This window comes from Periophthalmus magnuspinnatus, chromosome 10 (genome assembly GCF_009829125.3).
Source record: "Periophthalmus magnuspinnatus isolate fPerMag1 chromosome 10, fPerMag1.2.pri, whole genome shotgun sequence".
In the NCBI taxonomy this organism is placed as follows: domain Eukaryota; kingdom Metazoa; phylum Chordata; class Actinopteri; order Gobiiformes; family Gobiidae; genus Periophthalmus; species Periophthalmus magnuspinnatus.
Window position 1 is genome coordinate 5,262,972 of NC_047135.1, and position 19,666 is coordinate 5,282,637.

General features: G+C 40.3%; 2 protein-coding genes across 2 annotated transcripts in view; one reads left to right on the forward strand and one right to left on the reverse strand.

Moving 5' to 3' along the window:
• Positions 1 to 19,666, forward strand: part of LOC117377252 (dedicator of cytokinesis protein 2-like) — a 96,793-nt gene that overhangs the window by 43,009 nt on the left and 34,118 nt on the right. The gene's annotated exons all lie outside the window — the stretch shown is intronic.
• Positions 178 to 18,540, reverse strand: LOC117377250 (protein INSYN2B). Its single transcript, XM_033973628.2, has 4 exons — positions 18,386 to 18,540; positions 6,968 to 8,728; positions 4,863 to 4,937; positions 178 to 1,020 (listed from the first exon to the last, which is right to left on the reverse strand). The coding sequence occupies exons 2-4, from the start codon at positions 8,425 to 8,427 to the stop codon at positions 843 to 845; spliced, it is 1,713 nt and encodes a 570-aa protein (XP_033829519.1). The 5' UTR covers positions 8,428 to 8,728; positions 18,386 to 18,540; the 3' UTR covers positions 178 to 842.

A 19,666-nucleotide genomic window follows, 5' to 3' on the forward strand; every position in this document is an offset into this window, starting at 1 on the left:
GGTTGCACTTTCATAAAAAATGACCCAAAAATATATTCTCTCTTTATGTAAGATCTTCTACAAGAGTTCTACAAATGCTGGGCATGTTTGCCTTCTGTGAGAATGAATGACCTGAATACAGGCTAATAATAGTACAGTAGAGGCTGTATGTTTCTGATATATTCATGTACGACAGAGTCTGTGTGTAACATAGAGTTTATTTTCTATTTATATTTGCAATAATAAGGAGAATAGTTCTTTCAGTCACTATTAACAAATACTGGCACATGGCCAGTCTATGATTAGATGAAAATGTCTCTTACTGCAGCTTAGCACAGCCCTCTGAAACTAGAACATTCAATCAAACAATTACACCCATTAGTCCCATTACAAAAGCATCTTTTATGTTCTATTTAGACAATCTGTTGAAAATACATTCAATTTCAGGCATATATGCCATTCATTACAGCAGTTGTTTGGTAAACATCTTGAATTTTTAAGTCATTTATCTTTCTCAAATCAGCCTTAGATTGAGTGGAAAGACTCGTTCCCAGCTGTGTGCGTGGATCCATCTTGACATAAATCCAGTGACACGTCCGTCCGTCTGTCTAGACAACCACTCAGTGCCGAGACAAACATTTCGCCCGCGTGCCATCAGAAATGCCATCGCTTCATCAAAAATGTCAGCACTTGTTACCTCAAACCTGAGCTCTGACTTCCATTTCACTGTTGATTACAAATGACTGTAGCAGTGGCCAATGCTCTGTCAGCGTCCATCATTCTTGGTTTTGGAGGCCAGTACACTCAGTAACCCTGCAAAATATTCTGCCTCCAATGCAAAGTGTATAATCCTCTGTGGACGTTTAGAGCCACCAGAAACACTTTTTGCGCAGTTTCTTTACTCTTGCCTTGGTACTTGCACGGTTGGAGGAGGAGGCTGGCATTGATTTGGTCTGAGATACAGGCACATCATATTCCCCCTCCAGGGCCTCCATAACCCCCCGCAAACGTCCTTCTTGCTGCCGGAAATCATGCTCCACACTGCAAAAACAAGAGAGTCAAATGTTACAAACAAAAAAACAAACAACAAATCAATAGAAATACTGTGTTTTCTAATTTTCGAATCCAATTACATTATATTTTAGCATATCAAAAGGCAGAGGGTTAAAACAGGAGGTGTATATTATAGTGGTATTAACAAATAAGAAGCTGTGATGTGAAACGCTGACAAACCTTTAAACTTATGCTAATAAAATGTTCAAAGTGAGATTGTTTCTATTTTACACAAATGCCCCCTCAGCATGCTCACACTACACACACATGGTTGGATAATATAGGCTTTTACTTTGCACTCATTTCACGTCCAGATCCTTTGCTTCTTCATGCACCAGTAGATCACAGGCGGCAGGGATGGAAGATGAGGGAGGAGAAGGAAAAGAGGGGCAAGAACGAGGAAGGTGGAGGAGAGAATTGGAAAAAAATGGAGGAGCTAAGAAGGACGTAGAGGATAGAGAGGAGTTTTTTTGCACTTTTGATGTTTTCAAAGCTGCCCCTCTGGTTCTCCCATATCTCCCATCCTCTGTGATCTCACTCTCTGTCCATTCTTGTGTCCATGGCTGCAAGTCATATTGTAGTAGACTTTGAGAAGTGATTTTCCTTTTACAGTGTGTTTTATTTTATTATATTTAAGCAATACATTTATTTTGAGAAAGAGGGAGAGAACGTGTTTTTGGGTGGAGCTGCAGAAGGCTCGCATCTGGCGCTAATGAGCCATGTGACCACGCAAGGAGAGAGGAACAGATCCACCCACCTCCAGTTTTCCTTCATTACACAAACGAAATGTACTTATATGTTTAAAATTACGCATTTCCAACTAATCTGCATTATGTATTAAGTCTTGTTTCCACGTCTTTTGGATTGGACTTCTGAACATTTCTTGTCTGTTACACTGTTTATCTGTTTGAGCAAATCAGCAATTTCTATAAAATCTTCTGCTCTGCTGCTTTTGTGATATCGGGCTGACCACTTCTGACCACTACAGGCCATGATCACCCCACAAGAGCTGAATTTTATATTACGCAGGATTGACTCTTGTGGTTAGAATGTTGTTTCCTCATCAAAAACAGACCTGGAGTTGTGTTTTGTTTCATTCACCCAATCCTACATTATTAGTCTGTCTACATCTCCAAAGCTGAAAATGCTCTGTCCCACTTTGCGATGTCATAACGTTTTCAAGTTAACAGCTACCTTTTACCTTTTGTTCAGTACAGAAATGGTTCAAGTGAAGGTGTATGGAGTTTAAAAACACAGTGGAGCACTTCTTGCATTACCAAATGTCATCACAAGGTGGAACAGAGTGTTTTCAGTTTGAGAGAAGAGCTCAGCCTAAATATGCAGGGTTTGTGTGTGAATGAAACAAAACACAACTCCAGGTCTGTTTGTGATGATGAAAACACCATTATAACATAGATCAGAAAATAGCGTAATATGAGCCCAGGCTTCTTTTAGTGCAAAATTGATACCTTTTGAAATGTTACTCTGTGCCGGCGACTCCAATTTTCAGTTCATTTCTATTTATTTTGTAGAGCCTAAAAACAAAACAAGAGACTCCTCACAGGGCGTCACTAAAATTGTTCATTTAACATGGGTCAATAAAAAACAAGCAGATTAACCAACATTCAAAGGATAACTGCAGGGCATCCCCTATCCTTAGACTCTCTTCAGCAAAGAAAAACTCTCTAAAACCCAGTGGGAAATTGAGAATGCGTGAGTAATGTTATGTCTGATTGGTAAATATTCACCAGTGACATCGCCCGCACCACAGGTAGTGCACTTGTGTTAGGACAGGTGAGGTGGGATGATAAATAAAGATGTTCCAACAGAGACCTTACATCAGTTAGAGAAGAGAATGGGGCTACAGGAGGGAAATAGATTGCTGGAAGACATAAGAAGCCCTAGGTGCCCCCATAAAAGAGAATTTGGACAAAAATAAGTAAAGCTGTGGTGGGCTTGGAGAGAGAATAGATGGGAAAGATGTCTGTCATGAATAAATGATAAAGCTAGAGTACCTCGACTGCCTTGTGCAAAGAAAAATGTTGTTCAGGCACTTGTAATAAATATAGATTTCTTTCATTTGGGTTAAGTAGTGTGCCTGCTCCTCCCTCACTCACTTTGTTGCTCTTGGAGGTTTTTGCTGTTGTTTTACCCCTCACTGTTGTAGCCATATGCCGCTCTTTTGTTTCTTCTTTACAACAGATTGTGGCAAGTCTGTTAGGATTAGTAATTTTATGCAAGCATTTTGGAATTCTGCCGTTCTTTTCTTCTATGTCTGTATTGCAGATCCAAGAACCGTTCTATTGTAAAATGCGTTAATTATCTCAAGCACAAAAGTATGTGTTTTCCTCACCTGATATCTGTGGCTTGTCAGTGATCCCCGTGACAACTCAAGCCTTTCAGAGTGTCTCCTTTCTCTTGTTTTTCAATGTTCAGATTAATTAGGGATGACAGCGACAACAACAACCCCAAGCTGCCAGCTCTTATCAAACTGTATGCTGTGCTTTTCCTCGTCCTTCATATTTATGGCTTTTACCCTTGTAGCCAGGTTTGTGTGGCTTTATATAATTCTGATGCATTAAATATGTGCTTAAAGAAAAGTGGTAAAGGCAATTCTGTCTGTAAACAATTCACAAAGCAGGAAAACAGCATGTTTGGAACAGGCATGTCTGTGCATAAATGTTTCTCATGCTTATTTGCATTTTTATGAGTTCTAATGTTGTGTTCACACCGACTGCATACTGTACATCAATGCACAACTGTGAGAGAAATAGACTAGAGAAATTCTTGTTGGAATTGGCAAGGCTGAAATGTGGTGTTGGTTGTCATGCTTGTCAAAGATGGTTTTCTTTTTAAATTGACATTTTTCTGTTGATATAATCTTGAGAGATCCTTGTCTGTTACGAAGCTGAGGCCAGATCCTATTTGGTGCATATTACAGACGTGTGGAGCCCCGCTGTGTTAATTGGGATTTAGAAAATACAACATGGTGAGATCGGATGCATACTTGACAAGAATGGGAGAAATTTACATGATATGAGACAAAGCAGAATTCACAGGTTGCACACTTACTACTCACTCTGTGTAGCCATGTGGGGATCTCTACAGGCACATTTTTATTCTTATTTTATTCTGTCTGTGTTTTTATTAAAACGCCTTTGCAAGAGCAGCGAATTGTTAATGTGAGAACAGGGCGTATGGGACGATTATTGTCAAAAGAAAAGATGATTCTCATAATAAAAAAGTTGAAACCGTAACGCGCTTAGAGGATTAGACCAAAGTATACAATCAGATTGTGAGGATGCTGCTCAGATGAGGATCTGTGAATGCAATTACTTATTTAGGTCACACTCACACTGGGGACGGCTGAAAAGGGAAGCAGATCATTTAGGGGCTGCTCGCGTCATGTGTGCAACAGCATTGTGTTATGGGTAAATAGGCTTCTTGGAAAGTGTTTACCGGTAATATTGATTAAAGGAATAATAATTCTGAAATCCTATAGGTTCTTGAACTCTAGTCTTGTGTTAACCTGATTAAAGGAAGGACAACTAGTACAACTATAATTACAAAAAAAATGATTAGGTCTGCTGTGACCTAGCCTTCGGTCCCAGGTAGGCTCTGTCCAAAAGAATTGGATTTTGTTTTTCCCTAGACATCCCTTTGACATTTGAAGCCATTTTCCTCTTTATTTGTTCAGGCTTGGACCCATAATAAAGAGCTTATGTCATCCCTGTTGCATGATGTGACAATAATATGCCAAATACATGAAATCCTGTAAACATGCCCTCTGTCTGACAATCTAAACATGTGAAATATGAAGCCACATTTACCTGTAGATGATGCATGCTGTCTTTTGGCAGGTGGGACAGTTGTTTATGTCTTGACCAGTTCTGTATGAGGTTCGACTGTAGAAAGAGCACATGTGAGTCAGACATTATTTTAAACCTTGTAGAATTTGCCTATTTTTACTAGTTAAGATCCAACACGGACAGTCTTGTTTGGTCACTGACTGCTCTTGATACTTTGTGAAATGTACTCATCAATGCTATAAATTTCCCAAGGACGTATAAATGTACCACATGGCGAAAAGTGAATTTGCTTTGGCCAAACAGCATAAAATCTATTTGACTAATGTTCATAGATGCTGTGTACAATAACATCATGAACCATACCAACATTATCAGCGTCACTGGTGATTAAAGACAGCCCAGAAGTGCAGTAAACTAGATCCAAATGACATCTGATGAGCTCTTTCTGAACGCCATGTAATTAAACGCATCATTTTGCCAAGATATTTTGGCTGCCCATCTTGTGCATCATGCACTTGACTGAGAAGCTGATTTATGATAATAAAGAAGACATTTTAATTACACAAAAGTGAAACTGTCTTATATTTAACCTCATTTTTTTATGTAGTAACAAACCATTATACTTACTTAGGCTGTCCATGTGAATCATGCCATTGATTATCTACAGTAAACATTTATGTTTGTCCTATTTGCAGCCCTCTGAGAAATGAGGACACACATCCTCATTAAAAGCATGTACAACACGGTAAGCCATGTATTTGTAATCTTCTACAGTCATTAGAACCAGAGGGCCCTTATTTTGCAGCACGGCATTAATTATCCTCCTTAAAGCTAATCTGAAAGGGATTAGCAAAGAGTCAGGCACATGTGTTGACCCTGAACAAAATGAAGGTGGTCTAGGAGAAAGCATGCTGCTATAAAAGAAGACTATAGTCAGCTGTGTGGAAAAGAGGGTTGTTGAAAGGGAGTAGAGCGCCAGAAACAGGAGAATGCAGTGAATTGTGGCAGCTGTCTTGTAAGAATTGTAAAAAGGTAACTATTGACAGCAGAGGTCAGAGGTGAACTAAGAATGAATACTCATGAGAAGAGACATGCGCTGTGCTCTGTCTGGGGCTGAGAGAATGGCATGGGTGTGAGAGGAGAATCACAATTTATTGAAGACATTGATATCACTGAGGCAGGGAAAGCAAAGAAGATAAGAGAATGTATTAATTAGCAGGAGAAGAAAGAAGTGATTCCAAAGGTGATGAGAGGGGGAATAGCTGATGGCAGTGAAAGGAGAGAAAGGTGTTGATTGAGAACACAAAAAAGCCATGTTTGGAGTGACAAACACGAGGCAGATCAGACATTAGACCAGGGGCTAAGACATTAGAATTAACAAAATAACTTTTAACCACTACGGACGATGTTTTACTACCTCTCCAAGGGACTCTTTATAGTGGTCGAGTCAGCGAGTTGCAAAAAATCAGATAAAAGGAAAAAGGAGAGCAGCCTTGACTACAGGCAGGTGTCGTACATCCCTACAGGATTAGATCACACTCAGAAGGCCGCAGCAATTCTCCAAAGCTCTGACATTTTAAATCTATTACACCGACTTGAAAGCCTGTCGGTACATATTTCTATAACAACTCAAATATAGTCTTCTCTACTTCCTCTACAATTTTCTGTGGTTCTGCTCACTCTGCCTCATGCAATATCTATCTTATTAATTTGGGTGTGCAACTTAATCTCAAAGATGCAAACATGACCAAACTAAAAGTTAGGCAAAATGTCAGTAACTGTTCACTGGCTTAATATTACACACAAATGGATGTTTCAGTATAAATTCAAAAGAGCAATTTTATCAAAGGTTAAATCCAGCCACACTGGTCTTCTAATTCTGTATTTTCTCCAATATAATATTTTTTTTCACACCTCAGTTTTTGTATACCTTTAATTTATCATATTCATATTTTGCTTTACTCATTGTTTTATGTTTCACTATATTGCCACAGCAAATTTCTAGTTTCTGAAAGCTCACTTAGTTACAATAAAACTTTTTCAGATTAAAAATTTCCTCTAAAACTTTTGAGATTTGTTAAAATATTTAACATAAACAATATTTCTGACACATCCCAGGCTCTTACCCTTCGCTGAGTGCCTTGCTTTTCTCCAGGTCTTGAATGACGTTGAGAAGCACCTTGATCTTCTCCTGATTGGACAGTAGGTTCTCCTCCACAGTCTGAAGCTGCCCCTCCAGCCCCCGTGGTCCATGTCCCACATGTGCCCCAAACAGTCCCCCCGGAGCCCCATTACATTGTGCTTTCAGATGGGTTGTACAAGGCAGGACATGATCCTCAAATGATTTACTTTTTTGTTTTGTATAATCCTTTTGTCTGCTATCAGAGCCATCTTGATTTTTGGTTTGCAGTACTGGTGTGGGGGGTTTGGAGCTGGCCTTAGGGGGTAGAGGTGGGGTGCTGCTGGATTTTGTGAGGTTGGAACAAACAGGAGGTTTTATATTATTAAGGACTGATGCATGTGCTTGAGTTTGATCTATTTTCAAGAAATCTTCTTTGTCTGTTTCTTTTACCTCCTCTGAAGATGTAGCTTGTTCTATGCTGTTGTGATGTGTCTCTATTGTTTGCGTGGCAGAGTCCTTGTACTGGGTGAAATCTGCAGACAAGGGTCGCGACTGCGGGGTGAACTGATTGGTTTTGTTCAGTGAGTGTTTTGAATGTGACCTCTGTGTTTTTGGTATAGTGTGGGACAGCTGTGGTATTTGGCTGGGCTTCACAAATGTGTGGGACTTTGCAACATGTGTGGTTTTGGTGTTGGTTTGGGTGTCCACAGTGGATGAGTCCTTTTGGGCCTGGTGGGCAGGCATGGACTGTTTCCGAGCCGGATTAGGTAAGGTCTGGCTGGCGGTGATTTGAGCAGCAGGCCTTCTGCGACATGCCCCAGTACACTGTGTAATCTGCGAGCGTCTCCTCCCACATGTCCCACACAAGCGGGTCGGGGACGAGGCCATAACACGGCAGGGACGAGGAGGTGTGGCATGGACAGTGGTACAGACACTGGTCGTTTTTGCCACAGAACGATGGCCCTCTCCACGTAGGGACTGGACTCTTCTCCTCTCTCTGACTGGTTCTTTGCCCTCGGTGCCCTCACTGCACACCCCGCCCACAGCGTCCGAGGTAACCACGCTGCCATTTGCATAGCGGGCAGTCTTTTTACCTCGTGCGTCCTTAGGATTACTCTGTATAGTTTTGATTTGGCAGTAAATGCCACTGCCTGAGCCCTGTGACCCCATGTCGTCTTGTGTCAAACTGTTGATCTCATTCTGAGATGTCTCCTTGGACACTGGCAGACGATTGTTGTCACTAGGGGAGGCAGCTGCCTCCACTTGTGTTGTTTTTTTGGTTGCTATGGGCAGTGACCGTTGTGAGGTGGAGGACTGTCTGCTGTTTTGTTTGATTGAGCGGAGAAGTCTTAGTCCTGGAGAAGTCTGGACCCCAACACTGCACAGCGGACCCCATCGCCCCCCAGCCAGAGGAAGTCCCAGAGCAGGCACTGGATTTGTAGGGTCTGTGACCCTCCTACCCATAATGCCCCACAGTGCCGCCTAGCCCCCTGAGGAGCTGAAGGGGAGGACAGCATGTGATGCCATCAGCCAGGGTGAACCAGAGTATATCTTCAGAAATCACACACCTCAAGAGCTTATTCAGCGGTTTGTGAAACCAGGAGACAGTTCAGTGTCCCACAATCCAATAGTCCTCATTAATAACTCCCTCCTGGCTGGATAAGACACTGATGACTCTTACTGATTGGTGCTTGGGGATCTCTTCGTTTTTCAATAATAGACACATGATGAAGGGGGGCGAGTCCATGTAGACGTTAAGGTCAACCTAAAAAAAGGAAAGGGGCAATGAATAAGTGAATTCTGGGGAAGAAAGTGAGAGCATAAAATGGTCAGACTGGCAACTTGACATAGACATTAGGCACTTAAAGCTCCATATAAAGACTTCAGCCTTGACTGCACACATTGACTGGATCAATAGAACTCTATCAACCTCTTATTAGATCAGGTGGGTGGGAGTTAGAGAGGCAATACTCTAAATCCTGTCCAGCCTTTTTCTAAAACGAGTAGCTAAGAATGAGAATAATGTGAGTGTCTGAGTAGACCCTGTGGGCCACATTATTGCTACATGTTTACCTCCTTAACACTTTCCCTGCTTAATATGAAATTGTGAATTGTAGCATATTACAGTCCAGGCCTGGCTCCAGATGAGGAGATGGGTCCCTGAGAGCTGCTCTGTGGCTGCACACTGCTTCTGCCAGGTTTTCCCAGAGGCACTGAATAATAGTCAAATGTAGAGGACACATTTCTGCACAGGGACAGTAATGAATGCCTTAACCTTAACATAATTAACCAAAAAAATATTTCTATAATCACTTAGCCCCTGTATTTAAGGGCTAATGTGTTGCTGCTGCTACTGTTGTCTGTTGTAATTTGCGTGATGCATAGACATGTAGCTTGAAACTGTTTCTTTCAGACATATTTGAATTACGTAGCCTTCTGTTTTATTTCTGAGTCTTTTCTTCCTTTTTAAATGATTTCTCCCCATACAGTGATTTGGTTGATTGGATGCCGAGTATTGAAAAGCATCAGGTGGCATAATTCGTCATTGTTTCTTGTGACTGATCTATGGATGCACAGAGAAAGGGAATGAGCTTGTTGGTCCCAGCTGGTGAGGGGGCATGTTCTCTCTGAAGAAGGTCAAAGGGGGGAAACATGGCAATATTACATGAAATACAGCCTTGATTTTATGTCTGCTTCAAGATGGTTTTGAGAGGTCTTAAGACGTCTTCGCGTGGTGGATTGGTGCTCAGGGTTTTCTGTCAACATGGAGAGCTCCCACCGAAGAGACAGGTGTTAATGCAGACTGACTGTCAAGCCCTGCCGAGACTCTAAAGAGTTCATAAATATTCTGGAAGAGTATCAGGATTACTGTGATTCATACAAATGCCCTCTCTAACTGAGCCATGCCACTTTTCATGGTGAAATATATTAGAACTCAAAGGAATTGTTAGACCCTTTACTGTGTTTATAATTATTCAGAAATTGTTTCTATGTTTCTTATAATTCATGACCCAGAAGAAGATTGTGACCAAACTTGAGTCATGATTGGACTGAAGTTTTGAGGATGAGGATTTGTAAACATAATACTCTGACATTGACTTTTTTTTAACTGACTCTGGGGAGAGCTTAAACCAATACTTTCTTCATCTTTTTTATTTTTTCTTGGGCTTTTGCAAATTTCACTTAATTTCACACTAAATATACTGTCTGATTTATGCTTTAAATTCACTCCTCTATAATTTGATACAAGCTAGCGTCCCACTCCCTCTAAATGTGGTGCATTTTCATTTTTTCTTTTTGAGCTATTGTCTGACTTTACTGTAGTCTATAGAACAGAGCATAGTTTGGAAATGAGCCAGAGACAAAGGAGAGAAACTCATTGGCAATTTGTACATTAAAGGGATGCACAGATCCAGCATTTTCTTTTAGTATCTACTGATACCAACCGATACCAGGGCAGAAACTGAAAATACGATTTATGTTCTTTAAATATGGTAATATATCCAAATGTGTTCTGTAGCTGTTTTATCAGATAAAGTAACTACAGAACAGAAAAAAAAAATGCAAGTTCAGTATTACAAAGTGTTTTGGGCCAACTTTGGCCAGTAAATTGTCTTGTTACACCAATTAATAAAACAAATATCAACTGAACTGATATCTTGGGATCCATATCCAATCCATAAAAATGTTCAATATCGGCACCGATATCCGATCCCAGTATCATATCAGTGCATCCCCCATCTGCTGTTCGACCACTGAGTCACACAGGAGTACATCAGATTTGAATCACTGGTCCTAACTTGCTTTTATGAGTGACTAAGGACTGGATTATTCTCTTTCGGAGAATCAAGTTTATTTGATTGGACTCCTACCTGATGTGATAATGACTCATCCAGTCTCGGAACAGTCTTTTGTGACTTTGATTTCGACTCTGAGGATGAGAGCACGGCTCTGAGGATGGGAGCACGAGTTGGCCCAGAAAAGTGGTGACTTCACACTTCTCGGAACCACTTGCGTTTTCTTGAACTTAATTCTGTTTGTGAATCAGCTCCAACTGGTAAATAAAGTACGCACAGGAGCAGGTGTTTACTGAAAGAAAGTGCCGATAGTGTTGATATTTTCTTGGGAACAGCTTTTGTAGAGAAGGGCGCAGATGTTCATGCATATGTTATAGTGAGTGTTTGGGCCTGTTTGCCGTGCCTTGGGATTTCAGTCAATTGGAGGTAATATTACTGCAGCTCATTTTCGTCCATCAAGCAGACTCACAAGCACCTGCTAAATCTCGCCCTCTATGTCCTCCCATCTTCAACGCAGCCTATAGTCACACCCAAACTTCCCAGACAAACATAAATAGTCACCTTGTTATTTATACTCAAGCCTTCCCCCTGCTTTGTCATCAAATATGGCTGCCGACCTGTCACTCTTTCATCTTCTCTACTGTTTGTTCTCACACCTCCCCCATCGCTCTCTGTCGTGTGCGTCTTTGATTTAGCTTTCTCTCGCTTTCCCCCTTGGTCCCTATATTTAATCGTAGACAGACGCCCACGTCACATGACACGTCTGCTTGTGCAAAAGCAAGCGAGGAGGAGAAAGAGGTGGAACCGCTTTTGGGAATAATAAAGAAACTCATAACAGAAGGTATAGGGAGCCGCACAAGTCATAAGGGTATTCATAAGAGGAAGACAGCGATAAAAGTTGTGGAACAGCATGCAAAGACACTCACTTTAAAATGCCTGGCTTCGTTGGATAAAATCAAGGAAGACGTCACTAGCCCACTGCATTCCTGTAATCATCAGTCTACAAAGGTTTACCAGCAGCTGTTTTTACATTCTGTACTGTGCATAAGGCTTTTACACAAACATATGGGTAAGCAATGGATCAATTTGCAGTAATTATTGGCAAAATCTAATTGGATGGATTCGAAGAACACATACCTCTACTTGGAAATGGAGGGCTGTTGGTTTCTTTCTTGCCAATAAAAATGTTAAAGAAAAGGGTAGAGCTAGGGAATATGACAATAAAAATGCAATCTTTTTTTGCTGATATTGGTAAATCATAAATGGTCCCAATTTTATATAGCACTTTTCCACCTTTAAGACACTGAAAGCGTTTCACATCAAAGAAACACTCACCCATGCACACACACATACACAGACACTGGGGGCGAGATGGGTTAAGTGTCTTGCCCAAGGACACAATGACAGCATTCATCTGTGGGAGCTAGAATCGCCAGCCTGTGGGTCAGTGGATGTGACCGCTCAACCAATGATCTTTTTTTTGTTTTTTGTTTATTTTTTATTTTTTTTTAAGTTTTATTTTATAGTTCTATGACGGTGATTCTGTGCTTCTCTGTTTAAGATGAGGTACTAATGCATGAACTGTGATCCAATCAAAATCTCATTTTGGTTTTCAATTTTTGGCATCGAGCTTATGCCTAATTAAAGGGTTGTCCTGTGACTTATTTATTATCTTTTAATTATTCAGGAAGGCTTCTGTAAAGACCTTTAGCTCATCAGTTGCTAATATACTGGGCCATGCAAATTACACTTTTGTACCTTTTTACATATTGAGCCATTAAGTATTTATTTGTTGCATAGATTTCGCTTTAACAGCCCTAGTTGTCTATATAAACTGGTTGCTCATTATGTAACCTCTTTATGTATTCCTTCTGAAATGCAATACAAAATGCAACTCCCTCTTTTTAATGTGTTTTACCAAGTTACTTAAGTAGTTTTTTGTTTGAATAAAATCAATTACATAAGGATAGAATCAGAAAATATTGCCACGTTGTATATCAGCTGTCTGTATCAGTTCCTATCAGGTGCATCTTTTTGTTAAATCGGTTGACACTTGCAATACATTTAATTTACCAGTCGGGGAGTCAGGACTTTCACAGGATTATCTACACGGGCCGACAGCGAGTCCAATTTTGTGGCTGTGTGAAGGAGCGGGCCCCATGACTGTGGTGGTAACAGAGCGGCCGATGCTCCAGTGAGTCGTGTCGCTGTCGTTTCAAGGTGACGCTCATTTTTCAGTCCCATTGACCGTCTGTGTGTGCGTAGGTTTAGCAGGGTTCGCTTTGCTGCGTCGTAATCTCCCGACTTCACCTGACTATCACCTGCCTCCTTACCACCACAGTAAAATAAACCGGCACTTTATGAGCCCTCGGTGACAGGCATTCACGGCATTGTGGGTAGTATAGTCATTTATCCTACTCGGCTGTCTCTGAGATCTGTTTCAACATTGGTAACTGTTGTACACTGTTGTAATCCTCATACTTCATTTTCCTTTTACTATGTTAATAAGGAAACACTAGATACAGGCGTTAATGAAACCATATTGTAATTGCATTTCCATCCAGGCTTCTAGGACAAGATCTGAGGTGTTAGCATTCATTAAATATGCTATAATATGCATTCTGATGTTTGCTGTTTTGGTTGTTGTTAACAAAATTGAGCTCGGAATTGTGTCGTCAGAGAGATTTTTAAGATGCTAAATACGAAACTTTGTTTTAATGTGTGGATAAATGTATTCATCAGTTGTGAACCAGCAGCTGATCTTGTTAGTTTTTGTTTACTTAATGATAAACTATTAAATTGAAACTAATTTATACCACTGACACCAAAACCCAAGAGCAGATTTAAACCACAAAAACTAGTCTAAATCAACAATATCACAAAAAAAAAGATGAGCTGCAATAAATAAACAGCAGAACAAACCACTTTAGTAGTTAGTTTGCATCTGTAATGAGTCATAGAAGTTAATAATTCAACCTTTTACATCTTAAATCTCATCATCTAGCTAAAAAATAACCAAAAATTTCCCAATAGTGCAAGGAAAAAGTACACATGATAAATACTGACCCCAAGAGTATATATTGTTCCAGCTTTCATATATTGAACGAAAAGTCGATATAGTAATGATTGTGACGGGCCTATTTTTTACAATGTTTTGGCTAATGTATCTCTATGGACATTTGGGATGTGTTGCTGTAAAAATACGATTTTTAACCTGGGATCAGCATTAGATCCTGAGCTCTATAGGAATCGAATTATTTGGGCAAGGTAATGATGAGTCAATTAGGACAATGAAAGGCTTAAAGACTTTTATTCCACCCTGGATCACTGGGGATGTGAGTGAAGTGAAGCCCTTCATTTTATTAAGGAGACTTCACTGAACTGTTAAAATATGGAGTGATGTGTCCATTACAGCTGTGGCTTTACTGCTGCACCTGAATGAAGCGGATACGTGTGAGAACACATTTGCAGACCTTCGAATAGGCTTTTCTGTGTCTTTTTTATGATTATGGATCTAAGTGTGTTGTTATTGCCACGTCACATTAATTCAACAAACAGCTGTTATATTTTGGATCTCCTAACAGTCAATACTTGTAGTGATTTCTTCATTAAAATTAGCCAGGGCCTGCAATGCAGATAGAGATAAAGTGGACTTTGCCATTGAGTGGATGCATGAATAATTCTTGAGTTCTGAATAAGAACAAGGACAAACCTAATAAGGGCCTGTCTGATGTGCTTTAATTAGGTGGTACTGTCTTTTTCGGATACTACACTTGAATCAACATTTCCCCCAAAAAAACATAAGCCATAAAACTCAATATTGGTAAAGTGAAGCAAACATCTTTCCAACATAATTCAAATTCTAATTGAGGCATTGTTTGAGGCGACCATGCCTGTCCCTGATAGTAAAACCTTACTCATTACAGTATTCCCAGTAGAGCAATAGTTAAGGCTATCACTAAGGCTGCTGTTTCACTACTGAGCTGCATATTTTTATGGGAAAACAGCACATGTTGGTATGCTTAAAGGCAGTGAGTGAAGGATGTATTCAAATTCATTTTACCTTTCTGTCTGCACCTGTTTTCTGTTCAGGCTTTAACACAAAATTGTAGCTTGTGGCTTTCTTCTATGAATACCTAGAGGGAAGTTGTCCTGAAATATTGTTGTTTTTGGTCATTGCAAAGCTGGTCTGTGCTGGTCACAATTACAGTGTTTGCTACTGGGCAATTACTGTACTGTACCTGTGACTGCAGTCCAATATCCACTGCCCAGTAGGTACAAACAAGAAAGATTAAAGCAATTTTTAATTTTCTGTTTTTTACCCATTAAAACACCTGCTCGGTTCTTCTGATAAGACTTTCAAAACAAGTCAATACTTTGAAATTATTCGGGTATTACTGTCAAATGGCTGTAACAAGAAGGAGCAGGCACATACAGAAGAAGGTAATATTATTGATAAACTCATCTACCTGCTTCATTTGTTTTGTGTTTGAGATCAATCCTCAAAAGTCAAGTAGGACAATAACAAAAACAGCATTTTGAATTGTGTAAGTGGCTGAACAAACCTGAGTAAGCAGAACCAAACAAGAATTAAACCAGGACTAAACCAGGACCAAACCAGGACTAAACAAGTGCTAACCAAGGTCTAAACCAGGACTAAACCAAAACTAAACCAGGACAAAACCAGGACAGCACTGGACAGTCTAAACTTGACGTGTATGTCAACTTGATATACTGTCAGGTCCATTCTTCATTTAAGCTTTCAGATGCTTATCTTTATATTACAACACAGTCAGTGACACTTTGACAGGTCAGGACACATTGATTGATTATGTGACCTTCTTCTGTGTTTTTATTGAAGCTGCTTTCTGTTTTTCAACTTGAACATAATTCCCAACTGAACTAATCTTGTATTGCTAGAATTTTATTAAATTGTATTACCATCCAGAAATGCAAGACTCATACGCTAATAAAAATGTTTTTCATTAAACAAAATCAAAATACTATCTTGAGCTCCATTATGCATCTAGTTGTAGATGAGTCATAAAAAAATAATCAAACCCGTAACCTTTGGGGTGGTGGGTGAAAACGACTTTCACGTAGCCACTGCCTCTCCAAAATACATCAGCTTATACAACATTAAAGTAATTGTCCTTAAAAATAGACGTGTGTGGTGTCATTCTGAATCTTAACTGTGTTCACCTTATTCTAGACGTTGCTGTGGGCGCCACCATCGTCATTCAGGTTGTATTATTTTGCATGGGGCTGCTGACCTTGACAGCAAATAAGTTCTATAGGGACTACAGAGCCTCCAGAGAATCAGTGCAGTGTTGACTTGTTGGTGACATGAACATAGAATGTTTTACACAAATCCACCTACTTTATATCATATTTTAGCAGCAAAACCTTTCCCAAATTCACAAAGAATGGCAAAAATGGGCGGGGTAGAATAAGGTCAATAAAAGTTTCTTACTGTCACTTCCGCTCTTTATCCTCCCCTTTTTTACCTGTCCTCATCTCCTGTATCTCACCATACCTCTCTTCTTTCATCCCATCTAGTGCCATATTACTCATCCTGTCCGTGCACTCAGCCCAATCTCTCCATCATTAACCCCCAATCTATCTGTCCTCCTCGCACCCCACTCTCTGGTGTTACCCACGATGCACTGCTCCTCTCCTCCTGCACATCCATCTTGCTGCCCTCCTGACTTATAGTCCTTTTGTCTTTCACCTCATCTCGTCAGTGGCATGTCTCGTGCTTACAGCTTGTCTGGAGAGGACTTTTGGAGTGACAGTAGCGCACAAACACCCACCAATTTATAGTGAAGCGCCTCTGTGTCCATGTCACCCACTTATGACTCTCTATCATCTGACATTTAAGGGTGCATTTAACGTCATTGCCTCTGAATAATTAGGTTTCCCGGGTGTCTAATTTGCATTGCTTGGTATGCTCTCTACACTTAATGATATATAAGTGATTTTAGATGTGTTTTTCACCCTTTAATTTTACACTAAATCTCTGCCTAATGGCACTGCACTGTAATCTGTTCTGACTGATTGATGGCTCTCTAATGCAGCCTAATGTAATGTCATTGGTTCTCTAGACAATGATAATGCAATATTGAAACTTAAAAAATCAGAAACACTTGTGAGCCAGAAGTTCAAGCCAGTGGATATTCCTGTCCCAAGCCCAGATAAATAAATACATAAATAACTAAATAACTATATAAATGTACTCTTCCTCAATCAGTCTAAGAATTGAAATGTGTGAAAATGCAAGTGAAAATTGTTTTTGATTTTTACAATTTTTCCTTTTTTTTTCTAAACACAATTGCAAACTGCAACTGCTGACAGAATCTTTTCTTTTTCCAACCAGGTGTAAGAGTGGTCAAGGGAGGCTGAAAAGTTGCAGACAAAGCCAGAAAAGTGAGCAGAAATTGCGCTTCACTGAAAATTTCATTTTAGTGTCTGTTTCGGTCTATAAACAAATTCCAATGGAACATGTGCATCTCCCTTCAGGCCTGACACTCGGATATCAGTTTTCAGGGGACATTTCAAACTCTTGCTTGAGCCAGTACATAATTACAATTTTCTGCATGAATTTTTCAGAAATATGTATAGCATAATTAAAACCTCTGGAAAAGGATTCTCAAAATCTAAATTACTAGAATAACTAATACTTTAAATTTAGCAGGTACTGTAGCAGAATTTACCCCTGAACTACTACATCATAATGCTCAACATCTGGCTTTGGCTTACTATTATTGAGAAATGGCATTCTTTGTAAATATAAATGCATTTCTTAGAGACCTGAGAGCACCCTTCTACCACCATATTATTATCTTGAACCAAAATCCACCTTTAACACTTTCATTCTATGATTTGCAGTATCCAGTGCAAACAGATTTATGACGGCACATATACCACACACACAGATGCACAGGGGCAGCATTAGTGTATAAGAGAAGGGCTATTGCAATATAATCCCATATTAAAGCTACACTCGCCGTTCGGACGATTGCTTTGCAGGCTTCAAATACAAATCTGGCTTTTGCACACAAAGCACACACACACACCTAGGCACACACACATGGCAAAAGCCTGTTCAAAACTTCATAAATGTCACCATAACACAAATGCTGGCTTACTTTTTGAAAGCATTCTTCTGATTCAAATCCTCATGTGACAGATGGACTGGATTACTCACCATTAATGTGGCCACACAAACACAAGTGTATAGATCACTTGCAGCATCTGACCACCTCTGCTTTATCCCCATGTCTCTGTTTCATTTAGAACTTAAGTGAACAGAAGATAGAAATGTAGCCATTAGAGATAAGGGGAGACCTAGTATTGAACACCTTGTCCTGTGTGGTCCGGAGGTTAAGCCCGAAGGATTTCTACAATTAAAGCTCTCCACTCTCCTGTTTGCTGCTGACACTCAATTACTCTTAAGCTTTTAAATGTTGAATAAGCTCTCCTTGAAATTAAATTTAGATGAGAAAACATTTCTTATAGCTGCAATAGAAACCTTCACAAAGACCTCTCCTGCACTTTCACAGATGTACTTTGTATGCGTCTAGTTGCTTAACAAGTGTCCTTCATCCTTTAGTGTGCCTTCTTACCTTGATTCCTATCTCCTCAGCATGCTGTTCACTTCCTCCGTTCCCTAGGTGTCATAGTGTGCTGTCAGTCAGATAATCCTCAGTCACCAGTGAACTCTCCCGGTCTCTTGGTCGCGTTCTGTTGCTGCTGATTTCTGTATCCTCGCTGAGCGTTCTGATCCTCCGTCCTCCCCCCCCTCACTCTCCTCTCTAACTCCTGTTCGCTCTCTCACTCTCTCTCTCTGTATCGCTCGCCCATCTCTGTCCCTCTTTGTATCTAGCTGCTGCGGTCTTAGGTATCACCTTGTTATTATTGAAATGGCTTGAACGCATGTGGTCTCTATGTTAAATGTTGGGACAGAGAAATTGGCAGTTCTCAGTTTGGGTCATTTTTTGCCAGTTCCAAGGCTGGACGAATAAAGTGGAAGGGCATCTGGCCATAATCAACCAATATAGTGAGCATTACACCAGTAGCATGCAGTGACTTTTATGGGTAAGTAAGCAGACTTGGGGTGGACAGCAATATTTAGTTGTGCTCCGTACCCCTGGTTGGGAAACACTGGCCTATTTGACACCCTGTTTGTAGAGTGTTTTTCTGTTTCTTCAAAAAAATGTCCTACTCCTTCACCTCATTTGTGCAGCTGAGCCTTCAGTACTTATTTTTATGTATCTAGAAACCATATGAGTCACATATGGCAGCTCTACACATATGCAATCTACTGCACAAAACGGAATAAAGAGATACTAATAAGGAGAGTGCACTGGTCAGACAGATGCATGAAGGCTATAATAAATCCTTATGTCACAAACGTCACCTTGAACACAACTGTTAGAACAGTGCACTCACCATCCTCTTACAGATGCAAATCAAAACCAGTTTTTCCCTGAGGTGGAGTAGGTCCAGAACAGTCACATGTTCCTCCACACTTGTGTAATAGTCCTGTTATTCCACTTCCGCGTCATAAACACACAGGTCACAGACAAGACAGGCTTCTCTCCAGCTGTTGTCACTCCACTGCTCCGTCTGGATCCTCCATATCACTATTTGATTAAATGACTGCCTGCATTACTAACATCACTTGTGTTGAAAGTTGGCACTGCTGTTGCTGTCTTCTGCTGCACACGCTCACTTACTAGACATCTCCTCAGAAGACAGATTCCTCTATGGGGTTTATTCAGCGCTGTTTTAGCTGGCTGTGTCCTCAGTATGCATGCACAAGCCTCTAAAGCAACTGACTTGCCTCTCCGGTTGTAAAAACACATGTTGAGAGTGCGGAGCAGTACGGCCTTAGTAGCATAGGA

What these genes read in the sequence shown, in the direction of transcription:
- LOC117377250 (XM_033973628.2), bottom strand. Translation starts at nt 8,427, where the DNA reads ATGGGTAGGAGGGTCACAGACCCTACAAATCCAGTGCCTGCTCTGGGA. An exon ending in AGCAAGGCACTCAGCGAAGG is followed by an intron (nt 4,938 to 6,967) that starts GTAAGAGCCTGG and finishes CTCTTTCTACAG; the next exon opens with TCGAACCTCATACAGAACTG. An exon ending in ACAGCATGCATCATCTACAG is followed by an intron (nt 1,021 to 4,862) that starts GTAAATGTGGCT and finishes TTGTTTTTGCAG; the next exon opens with TGTGGAGCATGATTTCCGGC.